The 22,231-nt window shown below is 49.7% G+C and overlaps 1 protein-coding gene across 1 annotated transcript in view; it reads left to right on the plus strand.

Annotated features, from left to right (window-relative positions):
* The window catches only part of thap4 (THAP domain containing 4), a 410,225-nt gene that overhangs the window by 346,681 nt on the left and 41,313 nt on the right, over positions 1-22,231 (plus strand). Inside the window, exons 3-4 of the mRNA XM_085990827.1 lie at positions 16,070-16,223; positions 18,624-18,733. Of these exons, the coding sequence (XP_085846953.1) occupies positions 16,070-16,223; positions 18,624-18,733 (264 nt within the window). The remainder of the gene's footprint in view (positions 1-16,069; positions 16,224-18,623; positions 18,734-22,231) is intronic.

Consider the following 22,231-nt stretch of genomic DNA (forward strand, 5'->3'; position numbering starts at 1 on the left):
TCCCAATCTCTCTCTCTCTCACACACTCCCAGTCTCTCTCTCTCTCTCTCTCTCACACTCCCAGTCTCTCTCTCTCTCTCACGCACTCCCACTCTCACTCTCTCTCACACTCCCAGACACACTCTCTCACACTCCCAGTCTCTCTCTCTCTCTCTATCTCTCTCACACACTCCCACTCTCTCTCACACTCCCAGACTCTCTCTCACACTCCCAGTCTCTCTCTCTCTCTCTCACTCCCAGTCTCTCTCTCTCTCTCAGTCCCAGTCTCTCTCTCTCTCTCTCACACACTCCCAGTCTCTCTCTCTCTCTCTCTCTCACATTCCCAGTCTTTCTCTCTCACTCCCAATCTCTCTCTCTCTCACTCCCAGTCTCTCTCTCTCTTTCTCACACTCCCAATCTCTCTCTCACACTCCCAATCTCTCTCTCTCACACTCCCAATCTCTCTCTCTCTCACACTCCCAATCTCTCTCACACTCCCAATCTCTCTCTCTCACACTCCCAATCTCTCTCTCTCACACTCCCAATCTCTCTCTCTCACACTCCCAATCTCTCTCTCTCACACTCCCAATCTCTCTCTCTCACACTCCCAATCTCTCTCTCACACTCCCAATCTCTCTCTCTCACACTCCCAATCTCTCTCTCTCACACTCCCAATCTCTCTCTCACTCCCAATCTCTCTCTCTCTCACACTCCCAATCTCTCTCTCTCTCTCACTCTCCCAATCTCTCTCTCTCACACTCCCAATCTCTCTCTCTCACACTCCCAATCTCTCTCTCTCTCACACTCCCAATCTCTCCCTCTCTCACACTCCCAATCTCTCTCTCTCTCTCCCTCTCTCACACTCCCAGTCTCTCTCTCTCTCTCACTCCCAATCTCTCTCTGTCACACACTCCCAGTCTCTCTCTCTCTCACATTCCCAGTCTCTCTCTCACACTCCCAGTCTCTCTCTCTCTCTCACACTCCCAGTCTCTCTCTCTCTCACTCCCAGTCTCTCCCTCTCTCTCTCTCTCTCTCTCACACTCCAAGTCTCTCTCTCTCACTCCCAGTCTCTCTCTCTCTCTCTCTCACTCTCCCAGTCTCTCTCTCTCTCTCTCACTCACTCCCAGTCTCTCTCCCTCTCTCTCACACTCCCAGTCTCTCTCTCTCTCTCACTCCCAATCTCTCTCTCACTCCCAGTCTCTCTCTCACACACATTCCCAGTCTCTCTCTCTCTCTCTCTCTCACACTCCCAGTCTCTCTCTCTCACACTCCCAGTCTCTCTCTCTCTCTCTCTCTCTCTCACTCCCAGTCTCTCCCTCTCTCTCTCTCTCTCTCTCTCACACACTCCCAGTCTCTCTCTCTCTCTCACACTCCCAGTCTCTCTCTCTCTCACTCTTCCAGTCTCTCTCTCTCTCTCTCTCACACACTCCCAGTCTCTTTCTCTCTCTCTCACTCTCTCTCACTCCCAGTCTCCCTCTCTCTCTCTCTCACACTCCCAGTTTCTCTCACACTCCCAATCTCTCTCTCTCACACTCCCAATCTCTCTCTCTCTCACCCACCCAATCTCTCTCTCTCTCTCTCTCACTCCCAATCTCTCTCTCTCTCACTCCCAATCTCTCTCTCTCACACTCCCAATCTCTCTCTCTCTCACGCTCCCAATCTCTCTCTCTCTCACACTCCCAATCTCTCTCTCTCTCACACTCCCAATCTCTCTCACACACTCCCAGTCTCTCTCTCACACTCCCAGTCTCTCTCTCTCTCTCACGCACTCCCACTCTCACTCTCTCTCACACTCCCAGACACTCTCTCTCACACTCCCAGTCTCTCTCTCTCACACTCCCAGCCTCTCTCTCCCTCTATCTCTCTCACACACTCCCACTCTCTCTCACACTCCCAGACTCTCTCTCTCTCACTCCCAGTCTCTCTCTCTCTCACACACACTCCCAGTCTCTCTCTCACATTCCCAGTCTTTCTCTCTCACTCCCAATCTCTCTCTCTCTCTCACTCCCAGTCTCTCTCTCACACTCCAGTCTCTCTCTCTCTCTCACGCACTCCCACTCTCACTCTCTCTCACACTCCCAGACACTCTCTCTCACACTCCCAGTCTCTCTCTCACACTCCCAGTCTCTCTCTCTCTCTATCTCTCTCACACACTCCCACTCTCTCTCACACTCCCAGACTCTCTCTCACACTCCCAGTCTCTCTCTCTCTCTCTCACTCCCAGTCTCTCTCTCTCTCTCACTCCCAGTCTCTCTCTCTCTCTCTTTCTCTCACGCTCCCAGTCTCTCTCTCTCTCTCTCTCACTCCCAGTCTCCCTCTCTCTCTCTCTCTCTCTCTCTCTCACACTCCCAGTCGCCCTCTCTCTCTCACACGCCCAGTCTCTCTCTCTCACACTCCCAGTCTCTCTCTCTCCCTCTCACATTCCAAGTCTTTCTCTCTCTCTCTCACATTCCCAGTCTCTCTCTGTCTCTCTCACTCCCAGTCTCTCTCTCTCACACTCCCAGTCTCTCTCTCACTCCCAGTCTCTCTCTCTCCCACTCCCAGTCTCTCTCTCTCTCACACTCCCAGTCTCTCTCTCTCTCACACTCCCAGTCTCTCTCTCTCTCACACTTCCAGTCTCTCTCTCTCTCTCTCTCTCACACTTCCAGTCCCTCTCTCTCTCTCTCTCTCACACTCCCAGTCTCTTTCTCTTCCCCCCCAATCTCTCTCTCTTTCTCTTCTCCCCCCATCTCTCTCTCTCTCTCTTCTCCTCCCAAACTCTCTCTCTCTCTTCTCCCCCCAGTCTCTCTCTCTCTCTCTCTCTCCCCCAGTCTCTCTCTCTTGCTCTCTCTCTCACCCCGTCTCTCTCTCATAGAAACATAGAAGATAGGAGCAGGAGTAGGCCCTTCGAGCCTGCTCCGCCATTCAATGTGATCATGGCTGATCATCCAATTCAGTACCCTGTCCCTGCCTTTTCCCCATATCCCTTAATCCCTTTAGCCTCAAGAAATATATCCAACTCTTTCTTGAATATATTTAATGAACTGGCCTCCACCGCCCTCTGTGGCAGAGAATTCCACAGGTTCACCACTCTCTGGGTGAAGAAATTCCTCCTCATTTCAGTCCTAAATGGCTTACCCCTTATCCTTAGACTATGACCCCCGGCCATCAGAAACATCCTTCCTGCATCTAGTCTGTCCAGACCTGACAGAATTTTATAGGTTTCGATGAGATCCCCTCTCAATCTTCTAAACTCCAGTGAGTATAAGCCCAATCGACACAATCTCTCCTCATACGTCATTCCTGCCATCCCAGGTATCAGCCTGGTGAATCTTCGCTGCACTCCCTCCATGGCAAGAACGTCCTTCCTCAGGTAAGGTGACCAAAACTGCACACAATACTCAAGGTGCGGTCTCACCAAGGCCCTGTACAACTGTAACAAGACATCCTTGTTCCTGTACTCGAACCCTCTTGCTACGAAGGCCAACATACCATTTGCCTTCTTAACTGCCCTGCTGCACCTGCATGCTTACCTTCAGCGACTGGTGCACAAGGACCCCCAGGTCTCTTTGCACTTCCCCTTCTCCCAATCTATTGCCATTCAAGTAATAATCTGCCTTCCTGTTTTTGCCACCAAAATGGATAACCTCACATTTATCCACATTATAGTGTATTTGCCATGTTTCTGCCCAATCACCCAACCTGTCCAAATCGTACTGGAGTTTCCCGACATCCTCCTCGCAGCTTACCCTCCCGCCCAGCTTTGTGTCGTCTGCAAATTTGGAGATATTACATCCAATTCCCTCGTCCAGATCATTAATATTTCTTGTGAACAGCTGGGGTTCTAGGACCGATCCTTGCGGTACCCCACTCATCACTGCCTGCCACTCGGAAAACGACCCGTTTATTCCAACTCTTGGCTTTCTGTCCGCCAACCAGTTCTCTATCCAATTCAATACCTTGCCCCCAATCCCATGTGCCTTAATTTTGCACGCTAATCTCTTGTGTGAGACCTTATCGAAAGCCTTCTGAAAGTCCAAATACACCACATCCACTGGTTCTCCCTCATCTATCCTTCCCTCTCTTTCTCTCTCTCTCTCTCCTTCCCCCTCTCTCTCTCTCTCTCTCCTTCCCTCACTCTCCTTCCCTCTCTCTCCTTCCCTCTCTCTCTCTCTCCTTCCCTCTCTCTCTCTCTCCTTCCCTCTCTCTCTCTCTCCTTCTCTCTCTCTCCTTCTCTCCCTCTCTCTCTCCTTCCCTCTCTCTCTCTCTCTCTCTCTCCTTCCCTCTCTCTCTCTCCTTCCCTCTCTCTCTCTCTCCTTCCCTCTCTCTCTCTCTCCTTCCCTCTCTCTCTCTCTCCTTCCCTCTCTCTCTCTCTCCTTCCCTCTCTCTCTCTCTCCTCCCCTCTCTCTCTCTCTCCTTCTCTCTCTCTCTCCTTCCATCTCTCTCTCCTTCCATCTCTCTCTCTCTCTCTCTCTCTCCTTCCATCTCTCTCTCTCTCCTTCCATCTCTCTCTCTCTCCTTCCATCTCTCTCTCGCTCTCCTTCCATCTCTCTCTCTCTCTCTCCTTCCATCTCTCTCTCTCTCTCCTTCCATCTCTCTCTCTCTCCTCCCATCTCTCTCTCTCTCCTTCCATCTCTCTCTCTCTCCTTCCATCTCTCTCTCTCTCCTTCCCTCTCTCTCTCTCTCCTTCCCTCTATCTCTCTCTCTCCTTCCCTCTCTCTCTCTCTCCTTCCCTCTCTCTCTCTCTCTCCTTCCATCTCTCTCTCTCTCCTTCCATCTCTCTCTCTCTCTCTCTCTCTCTCCTTCCATCTCTCTCTCCTTCCCTCTCTCTCTCTCTCCTTCCCTCTCTCTCTCTCTCTCTCTCCTTCCCTCTCTCTCTCTCCTTTCCTCTCTCTCTCTCTCTCCCCCCCCAGTCGCTCCCTCTTCCAACAACAACATGCCCTCAAAAAAGCCTCGGCACCGCCGGGCACCCCCCAGCTAGTATAGATATATAGTGGCTTTAATATATTAAAACATCCCAAGGCGCTTCACAGGAGCATTATAAAACAAATTTTGACACCGATCCACATAAGGAGATATTAGGGCAGATGACCAAAAGCTTGGTCAAAGATGTAGGTTTTAAGGAGCATCTTAAAGGAGGAAAGAGAGGCGGAGAGGTTTAGGGAGGGAATTCCAAAGCTTAGGGCCTCGGCAGCTGAAGGCACGGCTGCCAATGGTGGTGTGGCAAAGCCACTAAGAGACTCTCACAGTGACTTGTACAATTGCCTTTAATCATGTTTATTACCTTTTAATGTTGGCTCTGGTTAAACAGAGCTAGATCGACAAAATCGCGATCTGACGCGATGGCATCATCACGTGGGTCATGTGACGTCCCAACGGCTGGAAATGTCATGACGTCAGAGGTAGAAGGCGTTTCCAGCCAGCCCTCGTGTGGAGTGATAGTGAATAGACCTGTTTAGAGCTTCTCCTGCATTTTCTTGTTTTGTAAAGTTTTAGTACATTAAACTCAGTTTGTTAACTACTATTGAGTTTATAGATTCTTTGCTAGGAGTGCAGAGACTCCTACAGTGGAGCGATTTAAAATCAGGAATGCTCAAGAGGCCAGAATTGAAGGAGCGCAGATATCTCGGAGGGTTGTGAAGCTGGAGGAGATTACAGAGATAGGGAGGGATTTGAAAACAAGGATGAGAATTTTTAAATTGAGGTGTTGCCTAACTGGGAATCAATGTAGGTCAGCGAGCACAGGGGCGATAGGTGAACAAGACTTGGTGCAAGTTAGGACGGGCAGCAGAGTTTTCGATGACTTCAAGTTTATGGAGGGTTGAACGTCATAGGCCGGCCGGGACTGCATTGGAATAGTCAAGTCTAGAGGTAACAAAGGCATGGATGAGGGCTTCAGCAGCAGATGAACTGAAACGGGTTGAGCCGGGCGATGTTCCGGAGGTGGAAATAGGCAGTCTTAGTGATGACGCGGATATGTAGTCGGAAGCTCATTTTGGGGTCAAATATGATACCAAGGTTGCGAACAGTCTGGTTCAGCCTCACAGTTGCCGGGGAGAGGGATGTAGTCAGTGGCTAGGGAACAGAGTTTGTGGCGGGGACCGAAGACAATGGCTTCGGTCTTCCCAATATTTAATTGGTGGAAATTTCTGCTCATCCAGTATTGCATGTCAGATAAACAGCCTGACTATTTAGAGACAGTTGAGGGGTCGAGAGAGGTAGTAGTGAGGTAGAGCTGGGTGTCGTCGGCGTACATGTGAAAACTGACGCTGTGTTTTCAGATGAGGTCGCTGCGGGGCAGCGTATAGATGAGAAACAGGAGGGGGCCAAGGATAGATCCTTGGGGGACACCAGAGGCAACGATGCGGGAGCGAGAAGAGAAGCCATTGCAGGTGATTCTCTGGCTATGAGTAGATAAATAAGAATGAAACCAGGTGAATGCAGTCCCACCCAGTTGGATGACAGTAGAGAGGCTTTGGAGGAAGATGGTGTGGTCAACCATGTCAAAGGCTGCAGGCAGGTAGAGAAAACGAGGAGGGAAAGTTTACCTTTGTTACAGTCACATAAGATGTCTTTTGTGACTTTGAGAGCCATTTCGATACTGTGGCTGGGGTGGACACCTGATTGGAGACATTCAAACATGGAATTGCAGGAAAGATGGGCAAGGATTTGGGAGGCGACAACATGTTTAAGAACTTTGGAGAGGAAAGGGAGGTTGGAGATGGGGTGGCAGTTTGCAAGGACGAAGGGGTTAAGGATTTTCTTTGAGGAGAGGGGTGATGACGGCAGATTTGAAGGAGAGGGGGACAGTACCTGAGGAGAGAGCCGTTAACAATATCAGTTAACATGTGAGCCAGGAAGGGAAGTTGGGTGGTCAGCAGTTTGGTGGGAATAGGGCCAAGCAAGCACGAAGTGGGTATCGTAGACAAGATGAGCTCGGCGAGGGCATGAAGGGAGATCGGAGAGAAACTGGAGAAAGATGCAAGTTCAGGGTTAGGGCAGAGAAGAACCTTAGAGGAAGTTTGGCCCGGTGGGCATGGGGAAGGAAGTGAAGTGGCAGAGGCAACTGAACGGATGGTCTAAATCTTAGTGACAAAGAAGTCCATGAGCTCCTCACACTTGTTGTTGGAGGTAAGCGTGGAGGAGACAGGGGAGAGGGGTTTAAGAAGACGGTTTTCAGCCGAGAAAAGAAGCCAGAGGTTATCTTTGAATTCCAGAATGATCCTGGAATAGTGAGCAGTTTCGGCAGATGAGAGCAGGACCCGACAGTACTTTGTGGTCCAGCCAGATCTGGCGGTGAATGGCTAAACCAGTTGTTCGCCACATCCTTTCAAGTCTGCGTCCCTTGGACTTGAGGGAGCGAAGATGAGGGCTGCGCCAGGAGGAACGGCCAGGGTGAGAGAGAATAATTGTTTTAGTAGGGACTAGGGCATCAAAGGTGAACAGATCAGTGGCTGCAGAAATGTTGTGGTGAATGGAGGGCCAAAGGCGGGACAGTTGGGATTTTGATTGTGCAGTTGTAAGTGCGTTGGGAGAGTATAGGTCTGTGTGTTGGTCCTGTTGGTCAGTTCCTGAATAATCCTGTTGTTGGGCAGCACTTAGAAATGACTGAAGAGGGTTTCTGCATATCCTAGTGATCACTTGCAGACCACCATTGCTGATATTCGCTTTGGGACGCCTAGTGGTCGTGAAAGGCGCTATATAAATGCAAGTCTTTTTTTCTTTTTGACTGTAGATTAGTATTTTTAAGGAAAACCTCCTCCAGCAAGGTCCATCCTAGTAACTACATCACAATCCCAGAGAGCATTGAATTCTTGTCTGAGACCTGAGTTTGAATCTTGTTGTCACCCTGTTATTACACTTAAGGACTCCTCGGGGGAGGGGGGAATGTAATCTTCATCAAAGAAAGAACTTGCATTTATATAGTGTCTTTTACACCCTCAGGACATCCAAAGTGCTTGACATCCAAAGTGCTTTATAGCCAATGAAGTACTTTTTGAAGTGTAGTCACTTTTGTAATGTAGGAAACAGGGCAGCCAATTTACACACAGCAAGGTCCCACAAACTTCAATAAGGCAAATGACCAGTTGATCGGTTTTACTGATGTTGGTTGAGGGAGAAATGTTGGCCAAGACATCGGGGCAAGCTCCCCTGCTCCTCTTCAAATAACGCGATGAATTGATTCACTGTGACCCTCTCTCACCCTTAGACTCTGTGCAGTCTCCCCGGCCCTTTGCCCACCATTGCTAAAGGAGCCTTCAATTGCTTCTCTGGATCTCGCTCTGATGCCCCGCCCCCCCCCTCCCCTCCCAAACCCCCCCGGCCTAACTCTTCTGTCTCCCAGTCTCTCTCCAACTTCAAAACCTTTTTTATTAACCAATCTTTTGTCCTGCTCCCCGCTCTCTCCCCCCCCCCCCTCCCCGCTCTCCCCCCCTCCCCGCCTCCCCGCTCTCCCCCCGCTCCCCCTCCCCCCCCCGCTCCCCCCCCCGCTCCCCCTCCCCGCTCTCCCCCCCCCGCTCTCCGCCCCCCCCCGCTCTCCCCCCCACCGCTCTCCCCCCCCGCTCCCCCCCCGCTCTCCGCCCCCCCCCGCTCTCCCCCCCACCGCTCTCCCCCCCCGCTCTCCCCCCCCGCTCTCCCGCCCTCCCCCGCTCTCTCCCCCGCTCTCCGCCCCCCCTCCCCGCTCTCCGCCCCCCTCCCCGCTCTCCCCCCCCCTCCCCGCTCTCCCCCCCCTCCCCGCTCTCCCCCCCCCGCTCCCCCTCCCCTCCCCCCCTCCCCGCTCTCCCCCCCCGCTCTCCCCCCCCCTCCCCTCTCTCCCCCCTCCCCTCTCTCCCCCCTCCCCTCTCTCCCCCCTCCCCGCTCTCCCCCCCTCCCCGCTCTCCCCCCCTCCCCCGCTCTCCCCCTCCCCTCTCTCCCCCCTCCCCTCTCTCCCCCCTCCCCTCTCTCCCCCCCTCCCCTCTCTCCCCCCCTCCCCGCTCTCCCCGCCCTCCCCCCCTCCCCGCTCTCCCCCCCCTCTCTCCCCCCTCCCCTCTCTCCCCCCCTCCCCGCCCTCCCGCCCTCCCCCCTCCCCGCGCTCTCACCCGCCCTCCCCGCTCTCCCCCCCCTCCCCGCTCTCCCCCCTCCCCGCTCTCCCCCCCTCCCCGCTCTCCCCCCCCGCTCTCCCCCCTCCCCGCTCTCCCCCCCCTCCCCACTCTCCCCCCCTCCCCACTCTCCCCCCTCTCCCCCTCCCCTCTCTCCCCCCTCCCCTCTCTCCCCCCTCCCCTCTCTCCCCCCCTCCCCGCCCTCCCCCCTCCCCGCCCTCCCCGCGCTCTCACCCGCCCTCCCCGCGCTCTCCCCCCCCCGCTCTCCCCCCCCTCCCCGCTCTCTCTTCCCCCCTTCCCCCTCTCCCCCTCCCCTGTACCGCCTCGCCCCTCCCGCCCTCGCTCCCCCCGCCCTCGCCGCCGCCCCCCCCCACCCTCTCGTCATCCATTCCCTTATCTATCTATCTTTGTGAAGCACCGTGCGATTTTTGTTACATTACAGGCACTATATAAATGCACTGAAAAGAAACCTATTTGCTGGCAAAGAGGGCAATGGGTGTGAGTCTCTGACCCAGTCTTCTGAGCTGAACCAGAAAATGTAAGGTGCTCAGCATGAGGAGTGAGTTCTAGTCCAGATCAGATTAGATAGGTGGATGAAGGTAAAAGGAACGAGGTAGGTAAATGTTTACTTGCGTGAAGGGTAAATGCTGACACAGGCTGGTTGGGCCAAATGGCCTGTTTCCATGTTGTAAGTTCTGTGTAATTCTATGTATAACCCTGTATAGGGAGTGCTCAGTAACTCCCCGAGCAAGATGCTATTCCTGGTGTAACTATAGAAAGGCACAGTAGAGGGCAGCAGATAGATACCAAAATGGCAGCAGTTCATGTCTACAGAAAGAGCTTTGAATTATCTACTGTACCTACATAATTAGTCACACCGCTTGCATCATAGCACGTGTTTCTGAGGCAATAATTTGTGATTGGTAATTTAACAGATAACCCATCAAGTATTAAATTGACTGAACATGAATGCCTCAAAAGCAGTTTGTCTCAGTCTCTAATGTTCTTGCCGTCAAATTATTCATTTTTTTGAAGGTCATGAATCTCAAACTAGCTCCTAGCAGCAACTGAGTTGCTTGTGAAGCTGGCTGAAAATCTATTGGTAAATAGTATTTATGACATAGATTAAAGAATTAGACAATTCAGAATAATATACTTTTTCTTACTCGGAACTGCCTGCACAATATTGTAAACCCCTGGAATATGATTGCTGTGTTGGGGGCCTCTAGCTCAATTTGGAGTATTTGGCAAGAGTTTGAATTATTGGGTTGGGCTTTGTTGCCTGGGCGTTCTGCAGATGTCTTGTTTTTTCTGATTGGTTGCAGCCAATGTCAATCATAACAAACCCTTGTGCCCTTCATTTTGGTTCCATCCACCGTCTCTGATGAAGCTCTGTCTGTTGAGTTCCTGCTTGTGCTCCCCTCAGTCTGACCCAGCCCACTCGCTCCTTGTGCTCCCCTCAGTCTGACCCAGCCCACTCGCTCCTTGTGCTCCCCTCAGTCTGACCCAGCCCACTCGCTCCTTGTGCTCCCCTCAGTCTGACCCAGCCCACTCGCTCCTTGTGCTCCCCTCAGTCTGACCCAGCCCACTCGCTCCTTGTGCTCCCCTCAGTCTGACCCAGCCCACTCGCTCCTTGTGCTCCCCTCAGTCTGACCCAACCCACTCGCTCCTTGTGCTCCCCTCAGTCTGACCCAGCCCACTCGCTCCTTGTGCTCCCCTCAGTCTGACCCAGCCCACTCGCTCCTTGTGCTCCCCTCAGTCTGACCCAGCCCACTCGCTCCTTGTGCTCCCCTCAGTCTGACCCAGCCCACTCGCTCCTTGTGTTCCCCTCAGTCTGACCCAACCCACTCGCTCCTTGTGCTCCCCTCAGTCTGACCCAGCCCACTCGCTCCTTGTGCTCCTCTCAGTCTGACCCAGCCCACTCGCTCCTTGTGCTCCCCTCAGTCTGACCCAGCCCACTCGCTCCTTGTGCTCCTCTCAGTCTGACCCAGCCCACTCGCTCCTTGTGCTCCCCTCAGTCTGACCCAGCCCACTCGCTCCTTGTGCTCCCCTCAGTCTGACCCAGCCCACTCGCTCCTTGTGCTCCCCTCAGTCTGACCCAGCCCACTTGCTCCTTGTGCTCCCCTCAGTCTGACCCAGCCCACTCGCTCCTTGTGCTCCCCTCAGTCTGACCCAGCCCACTCGCTCCTTGTGCTCCCCTCAGTCTGACCCAGCCCACTCGCTCCTTGTGCTCCCCTCAGTCTGACCCAGCCCACTCGCTCCTTGTGCTCCCCTCAGTCTGACCCAGCCCACTCGCTCCTTGTGCTCCCCTCAGTCTGACCCAGCCCACTCGCTCCTTGTGCTCCCCTCAGTCTGACCCAGCCCACTCGCTCCTTGTGCTCCCCTCAGTCTGACCCAGCCTACTCGCTCCTTGTGCTCCCCTCAGTCTGACCCAGCCCACTCGCTCCTTGTGCTCCCCTCAGTCTGACCCAGCCCACTCAATCTTTTGTCTCCTTTTAACAGCTCTACTCAATTCGCCCAGCTCGAATTCACTTTGACTCCTTCCTCACCCGATTATCTCTCCAGCTGTATGTGTTCAGCTGCAGTTGTGAAACTGTGGCTGAACACAGTATCGCAAGTGCAGTAGGACCGAGCTCCTTGTTTACTCACCTTGTTCATGAGTGTACCGTACTTGGCCTGTGATCGCACAGTACGCCTTGGGCACTGACCCATGGAATATATTGTCTGCATCAAAAACAGCGAGGTGCTTCCGCAGTTGGGTCAGCATGTCTGCACAACATCTGCCTGATGGTTTTAATTACAGTGCAAAATACTCCATTCAGGATTACTGCTGCTCATAATCAAATAAAATGCTTGTCGCATGATGCTTCTGATTCACACCCACACACACACATAAGGAACAACTGCATTACATTTCTTGCATTTTTCAGAACAGGATAGACGAGCAAAGAGGGCCTAGCATATCCACCCAGTAGCACATTAATGAGCATGTACTGGCAGGAACTCAATGACAATGCCAAATGAGGCTGAGAGTGCAGGGACTGGCAGCGAGCTGCTTTTTAAAAAAATGTCAGTGCTGAGAATTCAAGAGAATGCTGGAATCAGTAAACCAATAGAACACCGACAGAGACATTATCTGCATCTATTGGCCCTGAATTCCAAGTAAATCTAGGGCAGATTGCACCTGGTTCCTTCCAGCTGGTAACTATTGGTCTAGTAACACAGGACTTCACGCAGGGATCCTGGCACTGCCTGGAAAAGTATCACTGGTGGTCACAAGAAGGCCTACCACAGAACCATCCCCCTAAAGGTAACCTTCCCCACAGATGATGGTGGTAGCAGACAGGCATCTGGGCTCAGCTCGTGCACAAAGGAGCAGTCCATCTTGCACGTAGGGCAGTAAGGCTATCTCTGTAACATTGCTTACTGTAGTTCGGGGCAAGCCAGTGTGATGGTTTGCAACATCAACGGGGGCCAGAAAGTCACTGTTATTCCCTTGGGTTGGGTGGGGGCTGGGAGTCACTCATTCCCTTGTGTGTGGGAGGGGGAGTGCAGGGAGGGTGGCTAGGAAAGTTGCTCTCATTCCCTGGGGGTGGGAAGGGCAGGGATGGGGGCTGGGAAAGTCACTCTCATTACCTTGGGGGGTGGGGGGGAGGAGGGGGGGCGAGGGGAGCTGGGGGAAAGTTGCTCATTCCCTTGTGTGGGGGGCATCATTCGGTCTCTGTCAAGGTGGCATCTGAGTTAAGAGATTATTATCTCGGTTCAGCCGTCAGCTAGAGTAGCCAACATGACCATAAACATTTCACAGTGTACCCTCACAAGTAGAAGGTCCTCCTAGAGGTTGTTCAAGGCTTGTGTTTCCTCTCCAGACATCTATGAGCTCCCATGTTTCTGCTTAAGGACAGAGGCCTTGTCGGCTTGGAGGCTGAATGGGCTCCTCTTATCCTGCACATGAAGGTGTTTTCACTCAATCCCATGGCTAATTAACGAGTAGACAAACTTAAAATTCTAACCCTCACAGGCCCTACAAGCCATGAATCTCAAAACATCACAACACTGAGCAGAGGCAATCGCCTTGACTGGTAGGGTGGGGGGGGCGGGGGTGGCTGTTACAATTGAGTTCTCAAATATTACATCTAAATAAACTAGAGACTTTCCTGTTGACCGGCTTGTTGAAAGGCAGCATTAGTGTGAAGATTGAGAATTTGAAACTCTGTTTTATTTCCAGAAAATAAGCTTTAGAGAAAGTTAAATACTGCCTTGCTATTGTGTCTGAACACCTTCTGTATAAATCTGTGTTTTGCAGTAAGTTCAACCAATAATTTTAGCGTGAACTATATGGTCTGTCAGCATGATTTTCCATCTGCCAGAGAGATCAGAGTATACGGTGGGCCACTTGTACAATGGTGTGTACCCCAGTGGTACAAGGGTGGGTCATTAACCTTGAAGCTTTTCCCAATTACTCTACATACAAGGTTGAGTTTCAGTTCAGAGGAGGCACAAGTGTTGGGAGAAGCCTGCATCATAATGACAAATGCTTGTCCTCTTTCAATCAATTCTTGTGAATTTTGCCGAGGTACCCAATGTGATAGCAGCCTTTAATGCAGAACATTACTGAAGACTTCCTGGAAGTCCAGGTAACTATAATTGGGGCTTTCCATCACCAACTTGGGAGCTCGCTTCCTTAAATTTTTCAGCTGGAATTTGTTACTTCCTGAGGTCATAGTGTGGTCTCATTACCTCGCTGTGTTGCTCAGAATGGCAGTGTGGTAAGATAAATGCACCTTTAGAGACTTTAAGCAAGAACCTATACACCTTGTCTTAGCTACACTTAAAAACTTTCTTTTCCCCCCTGCTGCTGCTATTTCTTGCATAAGACAGTTAAACTGCCAAAATACCCTTAACAGTGGCTTGGTAAAATTCTGACCAGTGTGAGTGTTGTAAGGCGTTTTCTCCCAGTTTCTCCTATGAAAGTTGGACTTCTGAGCATTCCGTGTCTCACCTCTAGCCTCCAACATCTCTCTCTCCATCATAACTTACAGTCTCTTTCAATTTTATCAATGATACTGTGGCAATTGCTCCTCTGAAATCTCCCCTTTTCCTCCTCCTAAACTGTAATAGTTGATCCTACATGTTGTTTCTCCACTCTGTATTGATAGCAAGACTTATTGTGCACTGTCTCTTACTGTGGTTCCTTTGCATGATTTCAAAGCTGTGGAACTTTTCGTGCTCCTCAGCCTTTCCTCGCTCCTGCAATCTTCAGGCTGGTAAAACGCAGACAACGTTAATTCAAAGATGGTAATGTCCGTGTTGGAAACAGAATAAGACAAGAAAGGAAAATAATTCCGAGATGTTTTGCTTCACACGGAAACTCATGTTTCTGGATTTTTGATCATATTTCCTTCGCAGAGAGGATTTGGGAATGAGCTATACTTAAGTGTTGGATTTTAAAGCAAAGTGAATTTGCACGGGTTTAAAAAAAAACCCACAGGTTGCAGACATTAAAGACACGTATCAAAGCCAGAAGAACCAATTTGTGGAATGTCACAGCTTGCAGTCTATTTCAAACTGATAGTGAAGGGTAATTGTACGATCCCAGGCTTATTCAGTCAGGGTGGCCCTATTCATTTTGAGAATAGTAGGAAATATTTTCTTTAAACACACCAAAGGGTGAGGAGTGGTAACCGGTTTTATTGACAGCCATACATACTGGCACATCACTAATCGGGGCTGGAGTCTCTGAGGGATAGCCTCCCACACCAGCTGAAAAGACAGAGAAAAGGAAGAGGACACATGAGTGGGCGGGCGGGCAGGCAGGCAGCTGGACCCAGACCCAGTCTAGTGAGGGGAAACGCACTCATCTCCAGCCCAGAGCCAGTCAGGATTAGAAGGTTGACCAGGAATTAGTAGGGATAGTGTGGCATATCTATTTTTTTCTTGTTCTCACAGAGGGTTCTGTTGTTAGTTGAATGAATGAAATCCGTATGGCAACCTGCTGTCTGTAAAATAAAGCGGCTTAATGCTTCCTATCTGGCCTCGCTTCACTGAAGTGTTTCCATTCACCTTTGGAAAGATTGGTGCAGTGCATGTGAGGACCCATGTGAAAGACACAATATCCAATTTGGATTACAAGGGGGTCCCATTGTTACAAATTATACCATTGTATAATTAGATATGGGGCAGTACAGAAGCACTCCACTCCTGTAGGTGGTTCGCGTGTCTTGCCATCAGACTAGCATCACTGTACTCAAGAATATCTAAGGCAGGCCCAAAACCTATAACCGAGACAAAGGCAGCAAAATGGAATCTTCCAAGACGCGCCCTGCATTACATTCATGTTCTAGAGGTATCTAAGGTTGCTGCTGACTGGATGGGGGCAGATAAAAGTGACATGGCAGCTCTGTAGTCCTTTCCCCTTATGCTGTTAGAAGTTGGAATTCTACTGGCCTTGGGGCCTCAGTCCAGGTGGGAGAGTCAATCACGGATCTTGGGGTGATCCTACGCTTCCGGCCAGGAGCTGTGCTCGATGGGAGTGTGATCAGAGAATTGCTTTGGAAGTGCAGTGTTGTGTAATTTCCGTCTCGTACTCACTTCGAACACGGCTCCCTGCTGGGATCATGGAATCAATACTCTTGTGTTTTCTTTTACAGTGCTGCACTGTCGGAGGTGCAGTCTTTTAGATGAGACGTTAAATCGAGGCCCTGTCTGCCCCCTCAGGTGGATGCCATAAAATTCCAATGGCACTATTTTGAACAGCAGGGGAGATCTCCCTGGTGTGCTGGCCAATATTTATCCCTCCATCAACATCACTGAAAATTAACAGATTATCTGGTCATTTATCTCATTGCTGTTAGTAGGACTTTGCTGTGCGCAAATTGGCTCTCGCGTTTCCTAAATTACAACAGTGAATACACTTCAAAAGTACTTCATTAGCTGTAAAGCACTTTGGGATTTCCCGAGGTCATGAAAGGCGCTGTATAAATGCAAGTTCTTTTTTTAAACTTTTCCATTGATTTTTTTTCCCCCTTCTATAGTTCATTTGAACCCAGCTGTTGAGCCTCTCTCTTGGATGTTGGGAAGCTGGATTTCTGAGCCCTCAGGGGAAGGCTGCTACCCAACCATCAAACCTTTCAAGTACATGGAGGAAGTCCAGATCACGCACATTGGACAGCCCATGCTGAACTTCTCGTAAGTCAGATGTCTTTTTTCACAGTTACGGTCTGATTTTTAGCAAAGCAATAACCTAGCGCACAGCTTTGTCAGCTCCAGTTGTTGATCAGTAGCACAGAGTTGGTTTGCCCAAACTAGTGAAGGAAGATTTGCCGACCAAGAATGTAGAATTTCTTTTGTTACTAAAATAACATTTCTAGAGTAAGTAGGCAGCGTTGATGGCGCTTGGCAAGGGAGGGTGGGAGGTGCAAGTCAATAGCCATAGATCAGCACGATAGCAAAATACTGCAGATGCTGGAAATCCGAAATAACAACAGAAAATGCTGGAAAAACTCAGCAGGCCAGGCAACATCCGTGGAGAGAAAATAGAGTCAACGTTTCGGGTCAAACCCTTTGTCAAGACTGAAGGCCAGGCTGGGAGAGAACAAAAGAGAAGTGAAGAGACATTAAGAGGTATTCAAAACGAGACGAGATAGTGATAGGACTAGTGGAGACAAAAGACGGCTCTAGATTAGGTGTGAAATGCGCTGGCAGAATGGGAGACAGCTGCCATGTGGGAGAGAAAAAAGGGGGGGGAAAGGGCCACAACAAAGGTGTGGATAAATAATAAGTAAACATGTAATGGGGGCCGAGGTTATGATCTGAAATTGTTGAACTCAATATTGAGTCCGGAAGGCTGTAAAGTGCCTAATCGGAAGATGAGGTGCTGTTCCTCGAGTTTACACTGAGCTTCCGTGGAACAATGCAAGAGCCCGAGTACAGTGAGGTCTGAATGGGAATGGGGCGGTGAATTAAAATGACAGGCGACCGGAAGCTCGGGGTCATCCTTACGGACTGAACGGAGGTGTTCCGCAAAGCGGTCACCCAATCTGCGTTTGGTCTCCCCAATGTAGAGGAGACCACATCATGAGCAGCGAATACAGTATACTAGATTGCAAGAAGTACAAGTAAATCGCTGTTTCACCTGGAAGGGGTGTTTGGGGCCCTGGACAGTGGGAAGGGGGGGTATAAGGGCAGGTGTTGCATCGCCTGCGCTTGCATGGGAAGGGGTGCTGGGGGTGATAAAGGAGTGGACTAGGGTGTCTCGGAGGGAGCGGTCCCTACGGAATGCTGAGAGGGGAGGGGAAGATGCATTTAGTGGTGGGATCACTTTGGAGATGGCGGAGGATGATCCGTTGAATGTGGAGGCTGGTGGAGATGAAAGGTGAGGACAAGGGGAACCCTATCATGGTTACGGGAGGGAGGGGCGGGGTGAGGGCAGAAGTGCGGGAGATAGAACGGATCAGCAGTTGGCAGGATTACTCCTTGCAGTGTACGAGGCAGCTTCTCCTGTTCTGCATCTGGGGCCGTTGGATCTCCTGGGCACAGCGAATGCAAGAAAACTGGGAGGGGCGGACTCGTGTTGAAAAGGAGCCTGCCTGATTCTTTAATCAATTGGATGTGTTCCTTTAGGAGCGTGAATTCCTCCCCGCCCGATTTTTCCTGTATTTGCTGCGCCCAAGCAATCCAATAGCCCCAGACAGGCGGGAAAATCTGCCTCTATTTATTTTGGATTGCTGAGGTGCTGTAACTCTCAGGAGAAACTTCTCACCCTGAGAGTGGTTAGAATGTGAAACTCGCTACCGCAGGGAGTAGTTGAGGCGAATAACATAGATGCATTTAAGGGGAAGCTGGATAAACACGAGGGAGAAAGGAATAGAAGGATCCGCTAATAGGGTTAGATGAAGTAGGGTGGGAGGAGGCTCGTGTGGAGCCTGTTTCTATGGGTAAATTCTATGTAACCTCAAAGGATTGTGGCGTACAGCTGGCTTATGTCATTACTTGTACAAACAGGTGAGGGTTTAGGGTTTAGGAGTGTTATGGCAATGATTGGGCCAGCACATAACGGCATGTTATACCACAGAGTGCAAGCGGGTATGCTTGTTCCTATGTTTCACTACATAATGAGTCACCAGGCTTGGCTGGTCTATTGTGGGGAGGTGTTGAGCGGCAGCTAAAATCTTCTCTGCAAGACTAGCTGAGGAAAGTCGCATGAAAAGTTGCACTGTCTGCCCATCCTCTTAGCTGGGCATGGTACGTGGTACAAGGAGAACAGAGAAAGAAAGAAAAGATCTGGAGAAATCATATCCTGTTTAAAAAGTAATAAGCTAAAACAAAGTACTCATTTTGAGAGAGAAATTGAGTTTGTGCTCGTCTACAATAAGTCAATAGTCATTGCCTGTTCCAGTGTAGAAGCGTGGAGGCCTCGTGGTTAGCAGCATTCTTTTTATATGCGGATGGCTTTGCTTGGGATATGCCCGAAAAGTTCCATCTTCTCTTCACTCCAGTTGCAAATATACCTGATAACCCCCACTTACCAGTAACAATTGTTAAACTTTCATATCATACTTGGACTAACTTTCCTCACTTATTTTACAGATTTAATGGTTTCAATCCTGAAACCAAGAAGCCAATGCATCAAGAATGTGGCTTTATCAGAATCAAGCCTGGCACCAACAAGGTGGCATTCATCAGTGCCCAAAATACAGGTACAGTACCTGCACAGAATGCTGTCCATGTATGGTCTGCGTAGGGGAATCAAGAGCATGTCAGCTGCAAAGTATAATTCAATTGGCTGCTGCAAAGGAAGGGTCTTTACATTTTTTCTTTATTGAGCAAGCCGAGCCAGAAGTCTGATGTGTGGGGAAATCTATCACTGTACTTACAAATGTCTCCAAACCAAACTGCTGAGAATTGTCACCATTTCAGTGCACATTCTCTCCCCACAAGGACACAGCTCAGAAAAGTTAGTTGCAGGTTGGCAAGAGCCAAGCCTTTGGCCCAGGTGCAAGATTCAGAATCAAACGGAGATGGATTTGTGGCAACAAGAGGAAATGGGTTGCTGTCGGGTGGATTCCAGCCTACGCTGACCCATTGCTCACCACCCTTTAGGGGGAGTCAGCCTCATTGTGCCCCTGCTTCTTTGCCAAAGTCCACCCAATGAGGGCTCAAACACACAAGGGGCTGGATTAAGCAGGTGGAGATGAGTAAGCTTGCTGCACAGTGTTGAACTAGAATACCTAGGTGCTTATTACCATATCACAAGTTGACTTGTGTAGGTCCTTCCACTGTCTTGTTTTGCTGCAGAAAATTCACCCAATAGTCTCTCATTGTCACCACATCTTAAGACATGGCTGTTATTTTGGGTTGCCCCCAACACCTTTTTCTTGCGTTAATGGCTTGAAGTAGGTCATGTTTTCACTGAACTGAGATCTGTGTCTTTTATTCTCTGTCAGTTTCTTATTTGCCCCTCTTTCCTTTGCTTTCTCACTCACTGGCATGTTCACTCTGGCTCTAACACACAAAGCTGGGCTCATCTGAGAGTAGTTTCAGACGGGGCAAGCCAAAAATATAGAGAGTGGGGGGTTGCAAAAATGTAACCTCCCAGGACTAACAACCCAATTCCAATGAATTGCTCTATGGAGAACACGTAGGGTACCCAATGCTGCTCATCAATTGAGAAGGTATCCCAATAGCCTACTATGTACAGGCTAAACTACTGATCAGGTTTATTTAAAATGAGTGATTTACAGAAGCAAAAAGAATGCAGGTAAAAATACTGAAGTAAGAACTGAATTAATCCTCAGTGGGTTAATCTATTCTTTTCAGGGCTGCTTTCAGCTTTTTTTAAAAAAAGGAAAGGTACAGTTTCCATGGCAACCAAGTTGCAAATGAGAGAAATGATCAGTTAATCTGTTTTTGGAGGTGTCAGTTGAGTGATCGTTGTTGGTCAGGACACCGGAAGAGCTGTCCTACTGTTTTTCGAATAGTGGCATGGGATCATTTATGTCCACCTGAGCTAGCAGATAGGGCATTGATTTATTGTCTCATCCGAAAGACGACACCTCCACTGCAGTATTGAGGGAGTGCTGCACTGTCGAAGTGTCAGCTATATGATGTGCTTAACCTGGAATGGGGCATGAACTGGTATGTATTTCAGCAAATAGAGATGGTATTTGCCTGTTTGATTATGATGCCTTACCAGCATGTTTGCATGTATTGATTGCTTGTGCCTGACCAGCAGAGGGCATGTGACAGAGACAAGCAAGGCAGTTGAGTTTAGTTTCGGTTTCGTTCTAGATGCATCACTAGCATGATGTCTCCTGTAAATGCTGTATAAAGAGTTGAACAGACTTTAGATTAAAAGACATTCTCTTTCATAAATGTCTCGTCATTGAACCCACAAAGAAATCAATACATGCAAACATGCTGGTAAGGCATCATAATCAAACAGGCAAATACCATCTCTATTTGCTGATATCATTACACTGGTATATCATCAAAATCTAGGACAAAAGAGGGTTTAGAAAGACATTCCTCAGACAGAGCTATTGATACCATTTCTAATGCTATATTGCTGTTTTAAGCTATTTTTAAAAAGACAACAATTCTTTTTAATTTTTATAAAATGCAGACGTTTAAGGGGTAATTTTACAAGTTCACGCCATCGGATCACAGATTAAAGCCCATGGTTTTCTGGCCATTAATTTTAACAGTCAGAAGCTCGTGAGTAGCATGTGACCAAATTTCTGATGTGCGTTGCCAGCAAGCGAGACTCCCACCACCAGCGCCAACTCTTAAAGTGACTTCTTTAGTGACAGGTTTACATCTTCAAATATTCTGGCAGCGCATTCAAAAACAGAATTTTCCAGTCCAAACCCCAGCACCTAATCCTTTCTGTAATTGCTCTTGGATTGCCCTAGGCTGAATAGTACAGAAATGTCAGTCCACAAATGTCAGGGCTGCTCATAATAAGCACACGTTGTCAGTCTTGTCATTTGCCCTCCCCATCTCACTTGGACCATTACATTGAATCTCAGAAACACGGGAGAAGCAGCTTGCACTAAACACACCGGGTCAGACGTGGCAAATGTCACCTATTGTGAGTGAGATCTGTTTCTTTTGGGTTTAAACATTGAACCTGTTTGGATATCCCTCTGAAAAAATAAAGTGACAAAATAATTCCTGTAAATGACTTTGCAATCTGTGTTATCATTGCTGATCATAATCTCCAAACAGTTCCCTAGTATTTGACTGCTCTGTTCTGCATTATTGCATCACCATTATTGGCAAGAATTCATTTATCGAAACAATGCACCCAGAAGCATGGAATAAGTTTCTTTTTCTTAATTTTATCATGGCTATTATGATCATCAGCGAGGTTTTTGGAAATGGACATCCATACAAACAGAATCTTTTTTTGTTATATAGATACGACATTATTAATAATTTCTGCCTTTTGCTTCAGCTTTGAATGTCAAGATATAACAAGCTGGATGCCAGAATAACCTCTGGGCATCTGACTCAAAGAAACTGGGGGAGAAATTCAGTATCACCACGTTTGGGGCGTTACACTCGAGCGGGTGCGAAATTTAGCGCCCGGCGCAAATTATCGCCACCTACTGCTAAATTGACCTGCTTCGCCCCAGGAGGTGATTGGAGCGCTAAAACAGGCACTGCACGACTGTCTTAAGGCACTAAGCCGGAGAAGCGAGGCGCTACCACCGAGGGCGGGTGCAGCGCAGGTGCGGCCAGTTAGCGATTGCACGCAGACACGCTGGCGCCGGTCAGCTGTTAATGGGGAGGGTCGATCTTGGATTGCAGCCACACCCTGCGCTTCGGAGCCCTGATTCTTGGCCTGGACAGACCTGCTGCCACATTCTAACGCCTAGGACCATGGAGAGGGCCAGGGAGCGAGGACAGCGGTTCAGTGAGGGGGCCCTGGAGGTTCTGTTTGGCGCAGTGGAGCGCAGGCAATCTATCCTGTTTCCGGACAGTGGCAGGAGGCCTCTGCCCAACGACTATCGCAAAGCTTGGAGGGAGGTGGCTCACAGAGTGACCTCCAGCAGCATGGTGCCTAGGACCCCTGTGCAATGCAGGAAGTTGTTCAACGACCTCACTCGGGTCATCAGGGTGAGTACCCTTTTCAGTATCCTCCTCATCCCTGCATGTCCACCTCACTTTATGGCCAAAGGATCCTGAAAGCC

This window comes from Somniosus microcephalus, chromosome 6 (assembly GCF_052327205.1).
Source record: "Somniosus microcephalus isolate GS21.2 chromosome 6, FLI_Smic_1.0, whole genome shotgun sequence".
In the NCBI taxonomy this organism is placed as follows: domain Eukaryota; kingdom Metazoa; phylum Chordata; class Chondrichthyes; order Squaliformes; family Somniosidae; genus Somniosus; species Somniosus microcephalus.